This window comes from Aythya fuligula, chromosome 12 (assembly GCF_009819795.1).
Source record: "Aythya fuligula isolate bAytFul2 chromosome 12, bAytFul2.pri, whole genome shotgun sequence".
NCBI lineage: Eukaryota > Metazoa > Chordata > Aves > Anseriformes > Anatidae > Aythya > Aythya fuligula.
In genome coordinates, this window is record NC_045570.1 from 14,923,384 (window position 1) to 14,943,434 (window position 20,051).

General features: G+C 36.3%; 1 protein-coding gene across 1 annotated transcript in view; it reads left to right on the forward strand.

The window, feature by feature from the left end:
• VAT1L (vesicle amine transport 1 like) overlaps positions 1–20,051 on the forward strand; it is a 54,150-nt gene that overhangs the window by 22,449 nt on the left and 11,650 nt on the right. The window contains exons 6-7 of the mRNA XM_032195905.1: positions 1,077–1,132; positions 2,761–2,955. Of these exons, the coding sequence (XP_032051796.1) occupies positions 1,077–1,132; positions 2,761–2,955 (251 nt within the window). The remainder of the gene's footprint in view (positions 1–1,076; positions 1,133–2,760; positions 2,956–20,051) is intronic.

The window sequence follows — 20,051 nt, forward strand, 5'->3', positions numbered from 1 at the left end:
TATTGAGAAACAACAGCTAATACAAAGAAAGTCTATAAAAATACAAATCCAACAAATGAAAATGAATGTATGTTTCATATTGTTAAATGTTAGATTATGCAAGAGAAATGTAGGAACAAACTTGGATCTCTCATTCCTCACATCATAGGAATCGCTCTGTGGCCAAAGAAACTCTTAACATTCTTCTTTGTGGGAGGAGAACTTAGTGGAAGCTTTCAGGATGAAACCTATTGTTTCTATTCAACATGACTTTGAGGAATTCAAGCCCAGGTTTCTGTTCACAAATTTCTAACCATGTACATTGAGTGCTCCACATACCCAGTAAACGTGTTGTCCCTGCAGTTCTGCCAGGTTGCCATGTTGTTTGTTGATGGAACCGCAGTCAGCCAAGCTTCTGTATGTAGGAGACAGCTGAAGGGATCACTCAGTTCTGCAAATGAAGAACACATCCGTATTGTAGTGGAAAATGCAATAGCATCACTGATAAGCATACCTGCTTCCCTGGACTTCTGTCTAGTGGCAGTAACAAAGAATATGTTGTGACTCAAATATCTGCTTGGACTGTACAAGCTGCCTGTTTATAATGAAATCCCTGCCAGTGAATTGCCATTGTATTTGTTAGCAGGTTAAAATGTACGATGTATGTATATTCACACATGGTAGTCAGGCCTTTGATAGATAACTGTATCTGTTGATGAAAGACAGGACATCTGTATGGTGACCAGTGCTATATATTTGTCTGAGACTAATGGCATTTTACTGGAAATAAATGGATAGCTATAGAAGAGATTTGGTGTCAGAATGCCTAGTAGCACTGAAACGGTTCTTGCTTTTGAAAGATTTAATAGTTTATGTTTTTCTCATCCCACAATATCTATTAACTTGCAGGGTTCTGTCCCTTGGCCTCTTTGTTACTTATTAAAAGGACATCTACTAATCCCTTGTCAACCTGGGGAGAATTTTTTTTTTCTTGCAAATGGAAACAGTTTCTTGGAATAGAAACAATTCTACCTATAATAAATGGTCTGCTTGTCAGCATGTATTAACTTGTGTGTCTATGTACTCATCTTTTACAGGTTCATCTAACATGGTTACTGGGGAGACAAAAAGCTTCTTCAGTTTTGCAAAATCAGTAAGTGTTCTAGTGCTGTGATTCTGCTCTACTTTCCTCTGACTTCAGTCTTTTCTGAACTTCATCTCCATTAAGTTGTTACTTCTGATATTGCTAAAAAGTTTTATGACTGCAATGTGGTCTGACATGTTTTATTCTGATATGACAGCTAGACAGGAATTGGAGCTGTGTGCAGTGCAGATTTAAATTGTTAGCTATCAGACGTATCTCCTATCACAGCTAAGCTTAGCTAGACTGCATTGTTTTTTCACTTACGGCAGAATATCATATCCATGGATATGGACAACTGTACCCTGCATGTTCCTCGTTTCTGAAAACACTGCAGTGAATTAAAGGAGATATATCTCTTACGACTGGGCTTGCCAGTCATTTCCAACTTTTCAAAAGTTAGTTCTATAAAGAAATGCAATTTTCAGTTCTCCTTGTTCAAGTGACATCAAAGAGATGGTGATGTTACACTTGTTTTCTAGCTGACGATGTCAACAAACACAAATTTCAAAGAATTGTTCTTCAGCTTATTGAAAAAAAATCTGCTCAGAAATTCTAGAAACTGTTAACAGTGACAAATATATCAAATAAACTGGTAGAGAGAAATAACCAGGTACGAAAGAAATTCCTTCAGGTTAGAAAATCAGAGGGAGACGTCTTTGCTGAATATCTATCATATAATCTTTCTGCCAAGAGCTCATTTACAGCTTCCAGCAACAGCCCCCTCCCAGGAGAAATTAACTTCAAAAGTGTCTATGTAATTGAAAACAAGATAAATCAAAGACTCTAGAAAAAGTGTGTATATTTTTTGCTTCCTGCATTTTCTTAATAGTTACAGTGGCACAATCTTTGTTATTGTCACACCTTTGAGAATGAAATCAAGATAATCTTCACTACTCAGCCTTTTTATTATTTATATAAACATATCCAGATGTGTATAATTTGTAGGGTAGCTTGGCCCAAGGAAATAGATTTCAGCTGAAATTTTCAGGTAGTAATGGTATTTATTGAGTAAATAAATGTCAGTAAAATGAATTTCATATACATAACATTTTGTATAGAGTATAAGTAGTTTCTATATTTATATAATTAGTACGACAAAACTAACTCATCAAAATTATATTGAAACAGTAATCAAATTTGATGCATTCAAATGCACCAACTTTGCTAGAAAACAGAATACCAGGCTCTTGGGCTTAAATGAGATAAAATTATTTTCTTATCTATTATGCTTAAAAATGGCAAACGTGATAATGGATAAAAAGCAAATGGAAGCTAGCAGTGCATGGCTTACTTTTGAGAATAGTCAACAGCTGCTTGCAAAGGTTAGGGAAACTAGCTTGGCTCTCGTGAAATAACAAAGGAGGACAGGAGATCTAAGAAGGAAGTTCCAGATCCTTGATTTCCAGCACCAAGTCCTACAACCTGACAACAAAAATGTGTTTTATTTCTGCATGTCAGTCAGCAGCTGTCTGCTTTTTTGCCTGTTAAATAAATCCTCACTGTTTCTCTTGGCTGTTACTTCAGAACTGACAGATGAGTCATGTATCATATCTGCATAGACTGTTTTCTTTGTCAACTTTTTAGTACAGTTCTTGAAGAGTGTTTTTCTAAACCTGCTGCTGTTTATTTCTTTCCAGTGGTGGCAGGTTGAGAAGGTAAATCCTATCAAGCTGTACGAGGAGAACAAAGTCATTGCTGGATTTTCTCTGCTGAATCTACTTTTCAAACAGAATCGAGGTGGCCTCATCAAGGGGGTAATGGACAAACTCCTAAATCTATATAACAATAAGAAGATCAAGCCTGTGGTTGATTCGTTATGGGCTTTGGAAGAGGTAGGAGCAAAAATTTCTTTCCCCATGTTGATTTTCTTGAATATACACATTTTTAGATGTAAAATTAGTTCTAAAAAGTTATTCACACATTTCTGGAGTTTCAAGTATTCTGTGTTACATTCTTGAAAATACTAAAAAAAAATAAATTATTATTATTTTTTTCAATCTTAGAAAATTGTTCCTGTTTCCTAAGTACATGAAACTTGTGACTAACTAGTGGCCGCGTCTGACTGAACACATCAGCTTGTATTAGCATGCATCCATGAGGAAACAGTAATCATCAGATTTAACAAAATACAGTATTGTTAATGTATTATAGTTCTGAATGGCCTGTGGTCAGGGTTTGGAGGCCAACTTGTTGCTTATTCAAGTGTCACTAAAGAACCACCGCTGTGATGGACGCAGGTAAGATACCTGGGCTGTGTGGTGGGACTCCACAGCCTGTGACAGTTCTTTGAGCAGGATGCATTCCAGGGTTCACTGGGGCTTCTAGATGCGTAGGCCAGGTTTTACAGCAGGAAGGTGCATGCTGCCTCAGGTCATGCTGGTGAAGGAACCATAAGTAACTTGATCCTATCACTACATCTGCCCCTGGTGTACTCCAACGTGGATCTCCATGTGGTACAGGAGATGCAGGTGGTCCAGCACTATGTGGGCTCTGTTCCTCTCCAGCAAAGTGGAAAGGAATGATACTTTCACCAGGAAGCCTTTATCTGTGTCTTCCTCAAGGAATCTCTTGTTTCTCTAAAATGCCTGCTTGAGTCTGCACTGTCGCTAATGGCAAGTAAATAACACCTTGGCCTTACCAGCCCATGGCATGGGAGTGGCATTCAGCTGTTTGGTAATTATCACCAAATGCAAGTCTAACTACTTAAGAGAAATCAGATATTGTGATGAAGAGCAGCTGGCTCAGAGCTCAGCCGGACAAAGTTGCTCTGTCCCTGTCAAAGGGAAAGCACTTTGAAGAGTAGTATAAAATAGATCTGTGGTCACATGTATTTTTTTTTTATATGTGTTCTTTTATTTACATATTAGGTATCCTTACAAAGAGTTCTAAAAGTTTAAATGGCACAATACTGAAGATAGGTATTCTACTATTTTTTTGTTCAGGTACTTTCCAGGAATTAGTAAGAAAAAGATCATTAAAATAGTAATGGTGTCCTTGATCAAGATATTTTGGGCTCAAACGTGAAAAATTATATGAGGCAGGCCAATCTTAATTGTCAACACGATGGGAATTTTCTGGGAGACTTTTGTTTGATAACATTTCATCTAACATTTGGCAGTAACATGCACCATTCCTACCATTAGATTGCAAAATGTGTAAATACATCTGTTAAAGAGTGCGGTCTACAAAACTACAACTCATTTATCACGCCCGCTCATTTTTCATGAGCTGTCTGGCAATTTACAAAGGAAATTACTGGCTAGTATCTTCAGGGATGTAACAGTGCCAGAGGTGTCCTCAACTGATTGCAAAGTATTACTGAATTATTATTCATTCCGGGCATTATCATATTGGGGATATATTTTTGTGCTATGGAAGTAACTTAGGTCAAACTATCAAAATAAAGATAATATGATGCACAGACAAATGTGCTATCATAGCTGAGGACTAAATGGAACCAGACTTAGGAAAGGTTGGTATATATTTTTGTTCTGTTTTGAAAGATCTGTTTGTTTATTTATGTATTATTTAACTCCATAGCTGTATATCATCCTACCCTTCAGTTTGATATTTGGTTGTTTCTCTTTTCCTGTTGAATAAGCCTGATTTTCTTGAACTGTCCACTTTTATTTGACCGCTTTCAGGCTTGTTCATTAGACAGTAAATCAATATGACCAATTTTTACCACTGCTGTTTCCTGAGGAAATTTCCTGACCCTCACAAGCATTGAGAATAATTGTGCTTGACTAGAGAGTGGCAGAAATGTGTACTCCCTGCATGGCATTTGAAAAGGAATGATTTGAGTATTTTTCTGTGGCAGAATGTCACTATCTTCAAAGGCTCACAGGAGAGTCATTTGTCCTCTGACTAGAAACTGTCTCCCAGAGTTAAGCTTGAATCCTTTAAGTGACATAAAAAATGAAAATATTTAAAGGAAAAATCTCAGAGGAGACTTAACCATGGGACACCTTTCCAAATACTTAATATTAATTACCTATTTATGTCCTCACATACTTAAAAGTTTCGATCTATATATGAAAGACATATCTCTGTCATGCCTCGTTACCTTCTTTATTCATTCTGCATCCATGTTTGTTCTCATGTATTCCTTCTTTCTGCAAATTCACAAATGAATGCAGATTCTCTAAAGCCAACATGGAAGACACCTGCTTTCTGTTCAAAACTATATTACAATACAAACATCTATCTTTTCAGTCCTGTATCAGTTGCAATGGTCATCTGTGTATGAGTGCTGAAAAGCATCTTTGCAGTCTTTAGAAGAGGATGATACATGTGGAGCGGTGTTCCTCTTTGCTGCTTAAGGCTGGTTGCCACAGGACAACTTGCTGTATGATAAGCCCAAAATTCAGAGCCTTATGTTCTAGGCCTTATGAAAACGGTCAGAGGAAGGTTTGCAACTGTTTTAATAGGTCCCCATGAATGGTGAAAAAAGATTTCACTGCTGTAAAGGCCTGGTATAATTTCTTGAACAGCATCTATTTCTACATACTTTCTGCAGGATTACACAATTTAAGTTTATAAGATTGTGCTGATTATAGAATATTGTAATTGCATTGAGATTTTGCATTTTAATGTGTTTCAAGTGGCAGTAATATATAGAGAAAGTTACTATATATAGATAAATATATAGAGAGACAAATATACAGAGAAAGTTATTAGATTCCCATTTCTCTATCAAGTTGTAGAGTACACGAAGTGATGACTAGGTGATTGCCAATTAATATTCAAGTTGGTGTTTGAGATTTAGCTTGATACTGCTGCCATTGACGAAGGCAAATTGTTGTTCAGTGGGATCATTCTAATTAGGATATGATCCCTTCCAGTGTTTCTGTTTTAGGGCCCTATCCAAAAGCTATGCAGGTCAATCAAAGGACTCCTACTTTCACTGGCCTTTTTTTTCAGGATGAGGATTACCATGCCTTTTCAGTGTAGTCTGCTTAAATAAATTTAGCAATTGACTGAAGGGAGTGTGGGACAGAACTCATTCTGGATGGAATGGGAGATGAGTTAATATTCTTCTGTGCTTCAGATTATTGCTGATGCAGGGGAGATCAGGTTCTAGAGTACTGATTACTCCTGTGGAGTAAAACTATTTGCACTATTTGTACTATTGGTGTTGGACTAGAAAGGTTAATTTTTTTTTTATCTCAAACTTACATCCAGAAACCCTATGAAGAAAAGTGTTAATTAGGCCACTAGGTCCATTTTATGATGTTAATGCAAGAAAGATCTAAGAAAATCAGTGACAAAATCCACTGATGTTTTCTAATGGAAGTCTAACAGGAATTACTCATCATGAGATGAACAAAGTCATACAATAAACCTGCTGCTGTGGAGAAGTCTTACTGTTTTGCAGCTATTTCTTTATAAGGTCAAGTGTTTAAAGACTTGATAATTTATAGATGGTGCATACTTAAAATACTGTTGTGTAGTAAAACGTTGATTGTCTGGTAAGATTGCATTTCATTAGAAATAGCAGAGTTTAAAACAGTTAGTATTCAGTGCATACTTGTTGAGATCTGCGGTTGTTTCTTTATCAGTAACTACATATCTAGCCTTTAATTTGCAGTTAGTCAGTCCTCTTTGTTCTGATCAAACTGTAGTGTGTATTTGTGAATTAGCATTCTCCTGAGGGTCTGTGAGTCTTCAGCTCTATGCAGTAGATTATTCCAGATTATTAAGCAGAATGGAAACAGAAGGTTCTTATAAAAACTGTTATATTGAGTAACTATGTACGTGTTGCACTTTTCTGTTAAAATTCTGTTTTCTCAGTTGTTGTTTTTTTGTTTGTTTGGTTTTTGTGGTTGTAAAAGAAAATACATACTCAAGGTAAAACAGGTTGTAAAGATAGAAGGTATAAGCACTTCATCTAGGTGACTTAGAGCATTTAAAAGTAGCACTGATAATATGTAAAACAAAACTGCCACGAATTCTTGCACATGAACCGCAAGTCATGAAATTGACAGTGCAAAATAGGCACCATGTTTTCCTACTATCCTACTTCCCTACTATAGGCCCCTTTCCCTCACACTGGGCTACCTGCTTGAAAAACAACTCTTTCAGTGTATCAGAAAGTCTTCATATCTGAGCTATTTTGGTGCATATGGGTGAACAGCGAGCTTATGGAAACACATCTTTGTTACAGACTGGTTTTGTGTACCAAAGGATTCAATGCATTCTCCTGTCTGAAATGATTTAAAGGAGTGTGCTGTTTATACAGTAATAAAGCTATCAAAGACTTGCATGGCTTTAGGGTCAGTAAGAATGATGATAAGCCTGAAACCTATGGATTGGGGTGATTACTTAGTCTTTATAAAATAAAAAAAAAAAGAATACTCTGATTATATTACTAGATCAGGCTGGTACCTGGCAGAAGGCACTGAATGTTACTCCGTGTCATTGGTTTGTAGTGGTAATGTACTAATGTCTTCAGTAACTCCTTATGTAGAAAATAGTAATGCAACAACCGTAGCTCAGGTCTAGGGGTATGCTTTGGCACTCAGCTGTGATTGAAATCATTGGAATCAAGGTACTGCATGCATTTATGGATCAGCATCCACAGACTCTAATTTCTGTACCTCATGGTCACTGCACAGAACGTTTTTGAGTGGAAGGGGGTACGTTAATTTAGTTTGTAAGGATCACTGCACCATCAGTCTCACTTTTTTTTATCCTGAATCGTTATAAGGTCTAGCTAGCTGTAAATATATGTATATTTATATATAAGTGAGGTTCCTTTGCCTTGAAGCCAGAGCTTTTCTCTGTAGTAAATTACTAAGACAAGATCAAGCTGTGTTTAAGAACCTAAACCTGAAGGGAATGCAACGCAGCTGATCACATTGTAGTATCATTACAGAATACCTGCTGATACCACATTTTCCTTTAAAAGAATAATTTTTCTCATATGTTTCTGTTTTCACATACTTTCCATTCTCACATTAGCTTTCAATGTTACTAGCATGCAAAGGAAAACAGTAGAAACCTTACATCAAATATCACAGTTTTACCAAGTTGTGAGGTGAGAAAGAGGACAAAAGAACACTTTCATGCAGAATTCATACTATGTTTAAAGGGGGGGGCACAGAGCTACCACAATATGTCTGTTTTTAGCACTGCCCTCTGGCTTCAAAGGATTCAGGTATTGTAAATCTCTTTTACTACTGAACACATCCTCTGGCATAAATTACAATGCATGCTTTTAGGTAGCAACATCTAGGACAAAAAAAGAAATCTGTTCATGCTAGCAGAAAGAGTGATACCCTTCACCTTCTCAAAACCAGAGTCTGTAATTTAATCAAAAGCTAGTCATGCCTTTCATGCATCAGTGTAGTAAGACAGAGAGAAAACTGACCCATTAGTTACTTTTAACATATTAAGAGGATAATCTGATAATATCAGATCAGGCTGGCACCTTGTTATAGATACTAAATGGAATCTCATGCTTGTCTTTTTTTGTAGTGACAGTATAATAGTGGCTTGTGCAGGCTTTTTTTTTTTTTCTTCCTTTTTATATGCTAGATGAAAACAAATTCTTCACCTGAAGAAACTACACCTTCTGTTCTGCCAACAGCATTTACAAATATAGCATTTACATCCTGCATTTTTTCTTCAAGTTATGCAAAGTAATCTAGAGTAATATGATAAAAGTGAAAGTTCATTAATAACCAAAGCATTAACACACCACAAAATAAACAAAAGGATCATTCTTCCATAAGCATAAAACAACTTATTTTGCAGTATTATATCAGAGAAAGAGAAAAAATAATTCTGTGAAAACTCCTGCAAACATATCAATGTCCCCTTTTCTGTGATTGCTACTCTAACATTAGAAAGCACAAATTCTGCTTGTTCTGATACCACAGATATTTCTTTGACAGTACTTCAACTGCAGTTTTTCATGAACTGCTTTCCTGGTGTACAGGTATCAGCTGTGCATGTATAGTGTCCTGTGATACTGCCACAGATCGTTGTTCTTCCTGTGTGTGAGATTCTGTTCCCTTTGACTATATAAAGTAAACATCCATAAATCAAAGTAAAGGTAGGTGATTTATCTGTACATCACCATTGCTTCTCTGTGTACAAACAAATCCAACACAACAAGTTTAATACAGGCTTTATGCACATACCAGATCTTGCAAGCAGCTATGTTATACTGTTGCAGTAGGTTTCAAAATATAAATGAGAGAAAAGCATACTGAGAAGAAAAATGTGAATTACCAAGGGCAGCTTGCTTCTGTGTTCATAACTGAATTAATGACCAAATTTTAAAAGTTAAGGGAAAGCTATTGCATTTGAAGTTTACTTCGGTAGCATTAAGTGTAATGAGCACAAGTTCTAAATGAGTGAAAAGGAAACCATGAAAAAGGTGATTTTTAATAAAGACTCTGCAAATAATTTTTTTTCCAAGATGTCTATCTAAAGTAAATATTAATTAAAACTCCAAGTAATTTCAGTGCAATATGCATAGAGGAGTAAAATATACCTTGGAGGAAAATATACACCTTGAAAGTACTGGGGATTAATAAGGTACTGTTTTTTTTTATTTTTCCTTTTCCTCTAAAACGTTGTGTATACATGATCATTCCATGATCATGGAATTCTTGCTGCTTTTATGTGAATTATTAAGTTCTTACCAAATGCCTATAACCTTTCATTTATATTTTTTCCCCACTTAGTGCTGTTTAATAGAACTTCATATCAATTCATAATTTATTCTGCCCTTCCTAGCTTTTATCACTAAGTGACGACATAACTCAGTATTCTCTTTGGCTTTATATGCTGTTGATAGCAATGTAACATGACTATGATTTTATTAGAAGAGTGAGATAGGAAGAAGCAAGACAAGACTTAGATATGGGTCCATAATAATGCTTCAGATACGTGACATTAGCTGTGATTAGCACAAAATCAGGTTGGGTAAATGAGCTGTTTTAGCAAACCCATACTTCACTTGTCAAGTCAGTTAAATATGTAAGCAGAAGTCAATTATTTTCAATTGCTATATATTATTCATAAACTGCATGAAATTCAAGCTACATGAATGGAATCTAATTAAACAAGTAATTTATTTCAGTTCATTGCTTTCTTTTTTTTTTTCTTTTCTTCACAGCTTCTGAAATTGTTTGCATTGTCTAGCCTGCTAGTTGAATACCTGTGTGTCTAAACAAGCAATTTTGCCTTTTAGAGTCTTCAAAATGTTGCTTTATGCATGCAGAGAATATTCATACTAGACTATCCTTTAAATAGATAGATAACAAAAGACATATGGTGCATATCTTCATTTCTCTGATGTCATGTAGCATGGTAGTGGAAAGATCATGGATCACCTTGAATTCTCTAATTTCCAGTTCTGTCCTTTAACAACCAAGCCCCTGGGCTGTGTCCTGGCATCCCTTAGAGCCTTTGTGATTCAAAGCATTTGTTGGGGCTCCAGTCTCAGAATTCTACCAAATCTCAGTCAGCTGTTTCATTGCAGGGAAACCAGATCTTAATGTTTTGGAATGAAGTAACAGACATGGAAAAGTATTTTGGTAATATTTCTGATGAACGTAGGTTCTAACCTTTGTAACAGCAATATTTGAACACCGAATGAGACTAGTGTGAGACTAAAACACATTCAATTAACATAAACACAGCCCACAGCTACAGCACTTTTCTAATCTACTTTGTAAGTGCTGTGCTAAGAATTAATTACTTATGGAGATACAGAGGCCGAAAATACTTTTCTAGAAGCCATGAGACACTGGAAATTGAAAGTACAGTGGTGAGTCATGATACGTGTTTTTGGGTCAGGACAGATTGTCATTTTTATTTGCCCTTGTGTGCCACAGAGATAATAGCTTGCTGTAACTGCAGGCCGAAGGAAAACAACATGTAGACTCAGTTCCTGATGGATAATGTGAGGGAGGGAAAAAAAAGCACTCAGAGGAAAATAACATAGGAAGCATTGATAGATTCCGCTGAAGAAAATGTGCACTATTAAAGATAAACTAGTCACATGCTTCCAGTTAATTAAATTAGTAACAGGAGATTGTATATGGGTTAAACTAGTTTGTCACTTCTTTGAGAAAATAAGAATGAACCTGTTAAATGGAGCAAGCTGCTGATTAATTATTGTGAAGAAGCAATATTTTACAAGAGTAGTCTGCTTACTGAAATACATTAGCTGGCTTTAAAGTAATAAATTGGCACACATTCCCTGTGTGTTAAACTGACATACTGTACCCTTGCAAGGAAATAATGAGTCCTAGCTGAGGAGAGCTTTACCAAAGCAGAGTGGATATATTTAGACATCAAGGACAGAACTATGAGAGATAAGAGTATTATTTCTTCTGTATTTATCTTGAGTGTTTGACTCAAACATGTTTGCTTTACAATTCACTTTTACTGTCTGTGTCATACAATTTAAGCCATTCTCAAGAGTCAAGAAAACAGGGTTTCATGGAGGCTTTTTCCTATTTGAAAACAATTTCTGGAATTTTTAATTTATGAAGTATTAGAGAACAAAAGCTGCATGTTTTATACCCTGATCTAAACATGTGCTGCAATCTATTTCCTTTTATTTCTACTGAATAGTGGCAATGAAACATCTGCCTGCCTTCTCTTACAAAAAGGTTGATTAAATATATGCCAATACATTACATCCACCAGTAGAAATAATTTTAAATGGAATCTCATAGAAAGTTTCCTTTATCTTCTGCTCTGTAGAGTTGGTAACACCAACTCAGTGAGTGTTTTCTGTCACTCAGAGAACTGACTGTTGGATGCCATGGATGAAAAACTAAGTAAAAAGCAGGTACCAGAGGGAAAAATATTAGACACTTTTCAAAGGCACATTCAGATGCTATGTCATTCTTGTGTTGTACACTGTTAGTGTGCTTAGTTTAAGCCGCAAAGCCTATGAATGGAATCTAGGATTTTTCTGTGTCACAAAATTCCACTCACACTTCTTTGTTAATTAGTTCAGAAAGCAAGTTCTCAGTTGTTGAAGCTGAACTGGCATGGACTGCTACTGTGAGAAATTCAGCTTTTCTCCCAGAGTATCATGAAGGAGCAATCTGATGTTTGTGTGAAGGTTTATTAGTGATTGTTTTCATTCTCTTGGAAACTTTTAGGTCTCTGTTCAAATTTTTGAAAAGTCTGTTTTCCCAGGTGATGAGGATTTTTTTAAAAACAAAGCAAAAAATGAGTTAGAAATACTGAAGTCGTCCAGTTGGTGATGTTGAGAGAGCTGAGAGATGTCGCCTTTGTTAGCGTGGCACAACGTAAAGTACAAATAATTCAGTCTCTCCTTGCCTTTCAAAGCTTCCCGTTTTCAGACTAGGAAGAGAATCCCTGATGATTTCTTGTGAGGTTTGGGCCTCTGATTTGCAATAGATCTGACTAGTTTTTTTTTTTTTTTCCCTATAATCTATGAGTCTAATGCTTCATTGATTAAAGAATGCCTAGAAAGCTATCCAAGGACAGATAAAAAAGACTCAATAGGGAGTGGGAGATGAGAATAAAAGTACCTCTTTTTATTTAAATGTACTAGTCCACTTTGTCTGAAAGATACTATGTTGCCAGCAGTGGTCCCTGTGGCCATTTTCCATGGCTGATAGTGACCAGAAAGATAAATAGAGCAGAAGAGATTGAAACGATTTGTGAGCCTGCAAAATTACTATGGTAAGAAACATCAGTAGATAATATGCTTTCTGCATTTCAGTACATTTTAGCTCACATTTTTCTGATTTTGTTCTTTTTTATTATTCTTATTATTTGGATGCTTGGCCTATGAAAAGATAAGGTAAACATAAGCTTTTAGCTGTAGTAGAGGATGTTTAGCTGTCAGTAGACATAAAAAATGTTGGTAATAGAAATAGGCATTTTTGGTTTTAGAAATGTCTTTCTAAAGAGAACATTCTAGCTTTTCTTCTAGGATCAGTTTATTAGTGTCTCTGTGTAGTAGTAGCTAAAGAAAAATTATTTCCATCAGCAAAACAAAATTTTTAAATAACTTTGTTAGTGAACAACAATCATTAATCAAGATGAACATTCTCACCTAATGAAAATGGCTCATAAATGCTTTTCAGTCATTTTAAACAAGGACAAATTTTAAAAGCAACATTACTCTTGGGCTTAAAGACATCTCTTAGAATAATATAATCCAATGCTGATGTTATAATTGAGAGTTTTATTTGGTATTGCAGTTTCATAATGATATTCTTGCTCACGACAGATAATGATATAAATTAACACCAAGGGAGCAAAGCACATGTATTGTTGATACTAAAAGGTTTCCATATAAATAGCTTGCTGTGAGTGATTGAACGCAAAGATATTTTGTAGGGCAAACCCATACGTTATGCTCACTGGCTTAAAGAAAATCATGCTAAAAGGAAGCAGCATAGTATAAGATCATCAACTGAGCAACTGACTTTCAGCTGTTCTGATTTTACTGAATATGCTGGATTGAAAATCAATGTTCAGTTTCTGAAAGTGGCATTAAAGTGCATGCATTTGAAAATGTAGACCATATGTGTAAGAAATTAGGCCTCAGCTCATCACAGGCAACTCCAAATCTTTGTTTATGTCCATTTGGTTTATTATAATAAAGTACAGCTTAGTATGATAAAGTTTATTCCCTACCAACACCAAAAACCCACTAAAGAATATGAATTTTACTATATGTTATGGTTATAACCTGGGTAAAATATCCTAAAGATCTTAAACTTTCCTGAGGAGAATGGGCATAACCTTTCAGTTCTTTAGTGGAAGTAAAAAATAATAATATTAATAAAAAATATTTTTTTTCAATTCGGGTAGCATCCAGGATAACTATAAGAGTTCCCACAGTTAAGGCTATACTATACTACAGCTAGCAAAATGTGTGTTATTGAAGTTCTTGCCTATTTTCCTGAACTGTAGCTAAAACACATGCCTTTTATATATAAATATATATATAGATATATAGATTTATTTATTTATTTATTTATTTATTTATTTATTTATTTATTTATTTTGGGGGGGGGTGCATCTACACGTGCAAGTTTAATTAAATTAGATTAGGAACTGTCTCAGCTGAACCAGTGGCATCACATGAACACTTCTGCTTTGGCTTCCTTGCTATGAATTACATAGCATTTTGATTTCAGTCAATGTAATGCCAAGCTGAATGAGCATTCACACATTGGCATTAAACTTGTAAGCTAAATCAATTTTTATATCAAACATGTACAATACTTACGCAGAGTTACCTTTAATATAGACTCCAAATGAGACATTTTTAACTGTGCCAAAAGAAATATTAACTAATAAAGCAAATAAGACTGAAAAATACATTGTAAAACTCAACTGGTAAACAAAATAAATACCTTTCATCTTACCTAGATGAATGACTTCAATCTTACTGTAAACTGATATAGCTCAAACTGAGAATAAGCATGAGTCATACTGTCTAACATTACAACTGTATTACAATTTAATGTATCTGTGGTTTTTGGTTTTACTTAAGTAGAATTTTAATGAAGATATGGAGCAGCACACAGTGGTCAGATCTGGCTTAGAGAGCTCCTTGAATAATGGAAAAATATGACAATGACTTATGAGTAATTAGATTTGCAATTCTCATGGTACTACTTTCTGAAACCAAAAAAATTTAAACAAGAAAACAAAGGAGAAATATTTTCTCATTTGGATCTTCAGAGACCTTTGGTATTTACCTTGATGAGATTCAAGAACCTACATAATTGGCTTACTGACTGGGGATGGATTTTATTGGAGAGAATCCATTGTTGTGAAAGAGCAGAGTTGTTTTTTGACACAGAATTAACGTGCTCTTGTAATCTGATCCTACTTGGTGGATTTGTGTATGAAGCTTCCCAGACTTTGGAAATGATAGTGTCAAGGCATTTTGTGATTACATCTTTATTGTCTAGAAGACTGAATGTCTGCTGTATTTTATAACCAGTAAGTTTAGTTCTCAAGTGTTGGAATATTTGATACCATAGTTCTGGAATAGACCACGATTTCTTCTCTATAGCAGTAATAAACAAATAATCAAACTTTCTCTGGATAAGCAGACAGAGGTACTACAGAAATTTCAATATATATTTTTTTAATTTTTTTTTTTTAACCATCCCATGTTGTGAAATAAGCTCAGCATTAGAAAGGAAAGGTCTGAGGATTAAGGTCTTCAGGAGTAAACATACAGAAATCCCTTGAAATATTTATAAAATATGATGAAAAGTGATGCAGGTAACTGGTTTTGCGTTTGACTCCCAGTGAGAATTGTCCGCCATTCGGGAAGAGTAGGAGAAGCAGCATATGTTTTCATGAGACAGTATCTTAGTACAAGGTTCAAGAAGTAGAAGAAAGCAATGTGTAGTCAACAATCCTTAATTACTGCAGGACAAAAAGAGACAGTCCTAAGTGTTGCTCAGAAAGTCTCTGCAGCAAAGAACTTAGTCCTTCTTATTTCAGTTATATTTTGGTGTAACTGTACATGCACAAAAGTGATAGAATTAGCATTGTTTCTTGATCAGCACATGTTCAAGAATCACATAATGTTTTGCAAGCTGATTTTTTTTTTTTTTTTCCCAAAGTGGCAATGTTTGTGTCCATTTGTCCAGAGGCAGAGTAAGACATGCATTGACTTGGAACACCTTACAGCTAGTTCGTTGTCAGAGGCAATGCATAATATGGTGAAAAAGATTCTTTGGTCTCTGGAGAGTGTTCTGCAGATGTCTAGACAGGCTATGTGAAATGCTGTGGTTCTGGAAATATTTCAGACTTGGAGTTCTCATATGGCTATGAAACAATATAATTCCAGAAAGCCCGTCTCTGATCTTTCACTTGTGTGTGAAGAGAGATCTCTGTTTGCCAGATTCCCACAGAGAAGTAAGCAGACGGGATTGCTGCTGCAAGGCTGTGCAGAGGAAATCAACAACATTCACCTTCTGCAGTCTAGGCATTATAATTAGAAAGACGACAATACACAAAGCAGTATGCTTATAATTAAGGGTGCATTTTCTGAGAGTGGTGGAGGGAGAGAGTTTAATGACTCTCTAACTCTTAGAACATGCTTATGTGAAAGCGAAAAAATGAGGCATATTTGTGGGTTGGTGCAGTTTTCCTCCAAATATTTTTTCAGAGATCACAAGGCTACGTGGTTTAGGCAAGGGTTTAAAAACTGATGTGATAGAGCTTGATAATCAATAATAACATATCTACCTTTAATTGCTTAGCAATTAATGTCATAAATTATTTCCTGTCATAAATTGTGAAAATGTTGTGATGGAATACAGGAATACACCAAACTGAACTAGATCCATGAATTCTGTTTAGGCATAGGACTGCTGTATCTTAACCAAATACAAAGGGTTTGTTTCTTTTGCCTGCAGCTGCCAAAGCTCCTTTGAAGCAAAAGGACTTTTCTAGTGTAAGAGCTGCTGCTGCTGCAAACCAAACCAGACTCTTGCTGGAGTAGAATATGAACCGCTTCACTTTTGAATATCCCAGAGTTCAGGAGTGGCTTGGGCATCCCTGTATGCACAGTTGTTTGTAGCTTAGTATAAAGTGTGCTCAGAATGGAGAAAGGGACCATAAAGCTGACCAGTTCTAAAATCCTATATGTGGGGCTTTGATGTGCTTAAAGCCATCTCCCTAGTAAAATTTGGGACCATCCTGCCTGAATTTCTGCCAGCAATCCCTAATATTCAGGCAGCAGCTGGGAGTCTCACATGTATATAGCAGCAACCAAAAGTGTAATGTAGTGCGTGGGTATGGGGAGCTTTAAAACTTTATCACAATAGTTCTGTGTCCCTTCCACACAACACTGTGCTCATCTTCAGAGTGGCTTGTCTCACCCTGGAGCTGATGTGACTGTATTTTGCTATCGACTAGATGGACTCTTGCAGAAGATTTGGGTTCAGGAGTTCTGGCTTTATTGCTGCTCCAAAAGAAATTCTACTGTTGGATCCCAAAAGCTTCATCTTGATTCACAAGATGTGGCTTTTCTTCTAGAGTGTGTTCTGGAGATTTTTTCACCAAATCACTACCCTTCAGAAGGCACCCTTGAATTTGAAAGTAATAAGGTAATTTTTTACTCTATTAATTGCCATTGCAAAAAGATTTCCTTCTTCAAGCAGATCTTAATAACAAGTGATAATGAAAGAAGCTGCACTGGGTTAGTTCAAACCAATGTTTGCTTGCCTTCTCATTCCGCGGGCTTTTCTATAGTCTTTTATAAAACTACTTTTTCACATAGTCTTATAGAGATGTCCTTTCTATAGTACTACGCTTTTAACCAAAAGGGTAGTGTTTAACTCTTCAAGTCCTGAATACCCCCTGAGGTGTCCTAAATAGCAGGAATTCTCTGTGTTTGGGGATCAAATTTCAAGGTCTTTACTCCTTGTTTACTGTGTAAGAAAACTCCCACCAAGCTGATAATCTAGACCCTGTTTAGTAGTTCTAAATATTTAATTTGATGTTGGTTCTGTCTATTTTCTGCTTGATTCCTGTTGACTTCATAAGTAAAAGCTGGAAAGATTTGGCTCAGTTATTTTGTAATTACAAGACTTGAAATTTCTTTTTCTTTGAATTTCACTGAGGCAAAAACAAATACTCATTGACGTCAGCAGGAGCTTATAGGAATAAGGAAAGACTGAAAACAGTACGGTTCTGCAGCTGTAGCTCTCCATCTAAAAAATGTATAATGTTATAGAAATCTTCAGTAGCCGAGGGAGGACTTGAAGAGTCAGAATTTGCCTGTAGCATCAGTTTTTATTCCTCTGACATTTTTCTCATCTTGGGTCTGGTTTTAGTCTTGCTGCCATGGCAACATACAGTGAGGCTAAAAGGTATTCCAGAGAAAAGGTCTCTCCATGCTGACAGGCAGCAGAAGGGAGAAGAGGCCAGAGCTGCTCTGTACAGCTGTGAATAGCAATGGAGGAATGAAAGGGATTAAAAAATGGCTTTCTATTTGCATGTATACAGGCAAAACCATTGGTGCAAAAGTTCAGTGTAACAGCAAAAATCAGGTGAGTCATGAAAATGATTTTGGTTTCAGATGGATGCTAGCAGGATGATTGTGACTTGTTAGCTTTGTTGCAAGGAAACAGCCCGGGTTATCTTCCTCCTGTGTCTATTGTCTTACCAGGTCAGCAGCATTGCTAACTATACTAACTTCTTACACGTTTGGTTATATCTCTGTTTTCCCCATGTTTTTTCAATGTGAATTGGGCCCCAAATACCTTAAGGTCAATGTGTCTTTCTGAGTGTGGTCAGTCCTCAATTTCCATGTTAAAAACTGTCTGTGTTCACTATGGGCAGGAATGGTGCCTATTCAAAATCCTGTAAATATTACTTTTTTTTTTTTTTTTTTTTTTTTTGTAACAGTCTTGCAAGATGCTGCATACCCTCAAGCACCAGGCAGAACAAAAAGGATTTGAGAGGTCTCTTTAGAATTAGTGCTAGTATTAGAATTAGTAACAGAGGAGAATCTGCCCAGGAAAGAAGACAGTCCAGGCCAATTGCAGATGTGGGTTTTCCAGCCCTCCATGTACCTAACTCCCATGCAAATGGATAATTAGCACAAAGTTTCCAAGAGGATTTTGTCACAGCAGTTAGGTTAGCTGAGCACTAGAAGCACTTTTCTCCTGGCTGTTCTGCTGCCCATCTAGATGTAGAGCTTAGCAGCATGGTGTGGTGGTGGGCTTTAGTACTAGGTTAAAGGTTGGGATAGATGATCTGAGAGGTCTTTTCAAACCTGAATGATTCTATGATTCTGTGACTTATGGTGCAAGCAGAATATTCCTATCATGAATACAGATTGTTCCTGTGAAAATGTGTTGTGGTCTGTACAGGTTATTCCACTCACCCCCAAATAAAATAATTTCTCCCTGCAAATGGATGTTTTTGTCTGAATAACTCAGAGCAATTGTCAGTAATTGCACCCAAACAGTTTTTCTTCAAAAGCTTGTAGAGAAGACTTAGCCTGAGAAAGTATTGCAAACCAATACAGAAAAAAATGAAGCTTAAAAAGGTCAGCATTTTTCCCAGTGAAATACTATTTTATCATGTTGCATAAACATGAGAGAGACATTTTGAGATTAGTGAGGAGGAGGAAATACACCAGCAAAACAATAGGACTAAATTTTGACAGATGTCACTTTGAGGAGTAGGCAGACACAGTGATTACTGCAGAGGAGCCCAGTGACTGCTCACCATGTGTGCATCCCTGGGGGGCATCCAGGGAGCCTGTTCTGCCCTTGGTTTAGCCCGAGCCAGTTACCAGGGCTGTGGCAAGTGCAGCCTAAAAGGGAGGTTTACTTTTTTCCTCTGTGCACTCTGTGCCCTAACGCACTGGTAAAATCTGCATGGAGTAGTATACCAACCAGTTCACTTCCCTAAGAGCAGCTAGCAAGCTAAAAAACTATTGTCCTTAGCTGCTTAGGTTTCCTCCCTTCCACAGACTAAAGCTAAACAAACATAATCCAGAAGACACAAACTACATACAGTTTTTCTTTGGATGGACTGCTGTGTTCAGGAAAAAATGCCCTATATGCCAATGACATGAAAGCAAACTCTTCTGGTCTGAGAAGAGTTTCTGCAATTATAATGCAGCTCACAGTTCATATTAAAGAGAGCATAGCTTTATAATAGACCACAGCAGTAAGTCTAATAAAAATGATCTTGCCTTATGGCTCTAATGAAAGATGTAGTATTAAAGCTTTGCTTATGGGGTAGCTCAGCTAGAACAGACTGCAGCATGCATCTTTTTCTTCATTACTGCATACAAATGATGCTTAAATATTATTGATATTGGTGTTTGTAATTCTAATGGAGATAGCTCTGGGCTCACTGAAATAGTGGCTCTTATGAACAGCAACAGAACAGAACCAGTCTTAAAATGAAAAATGGGCACATT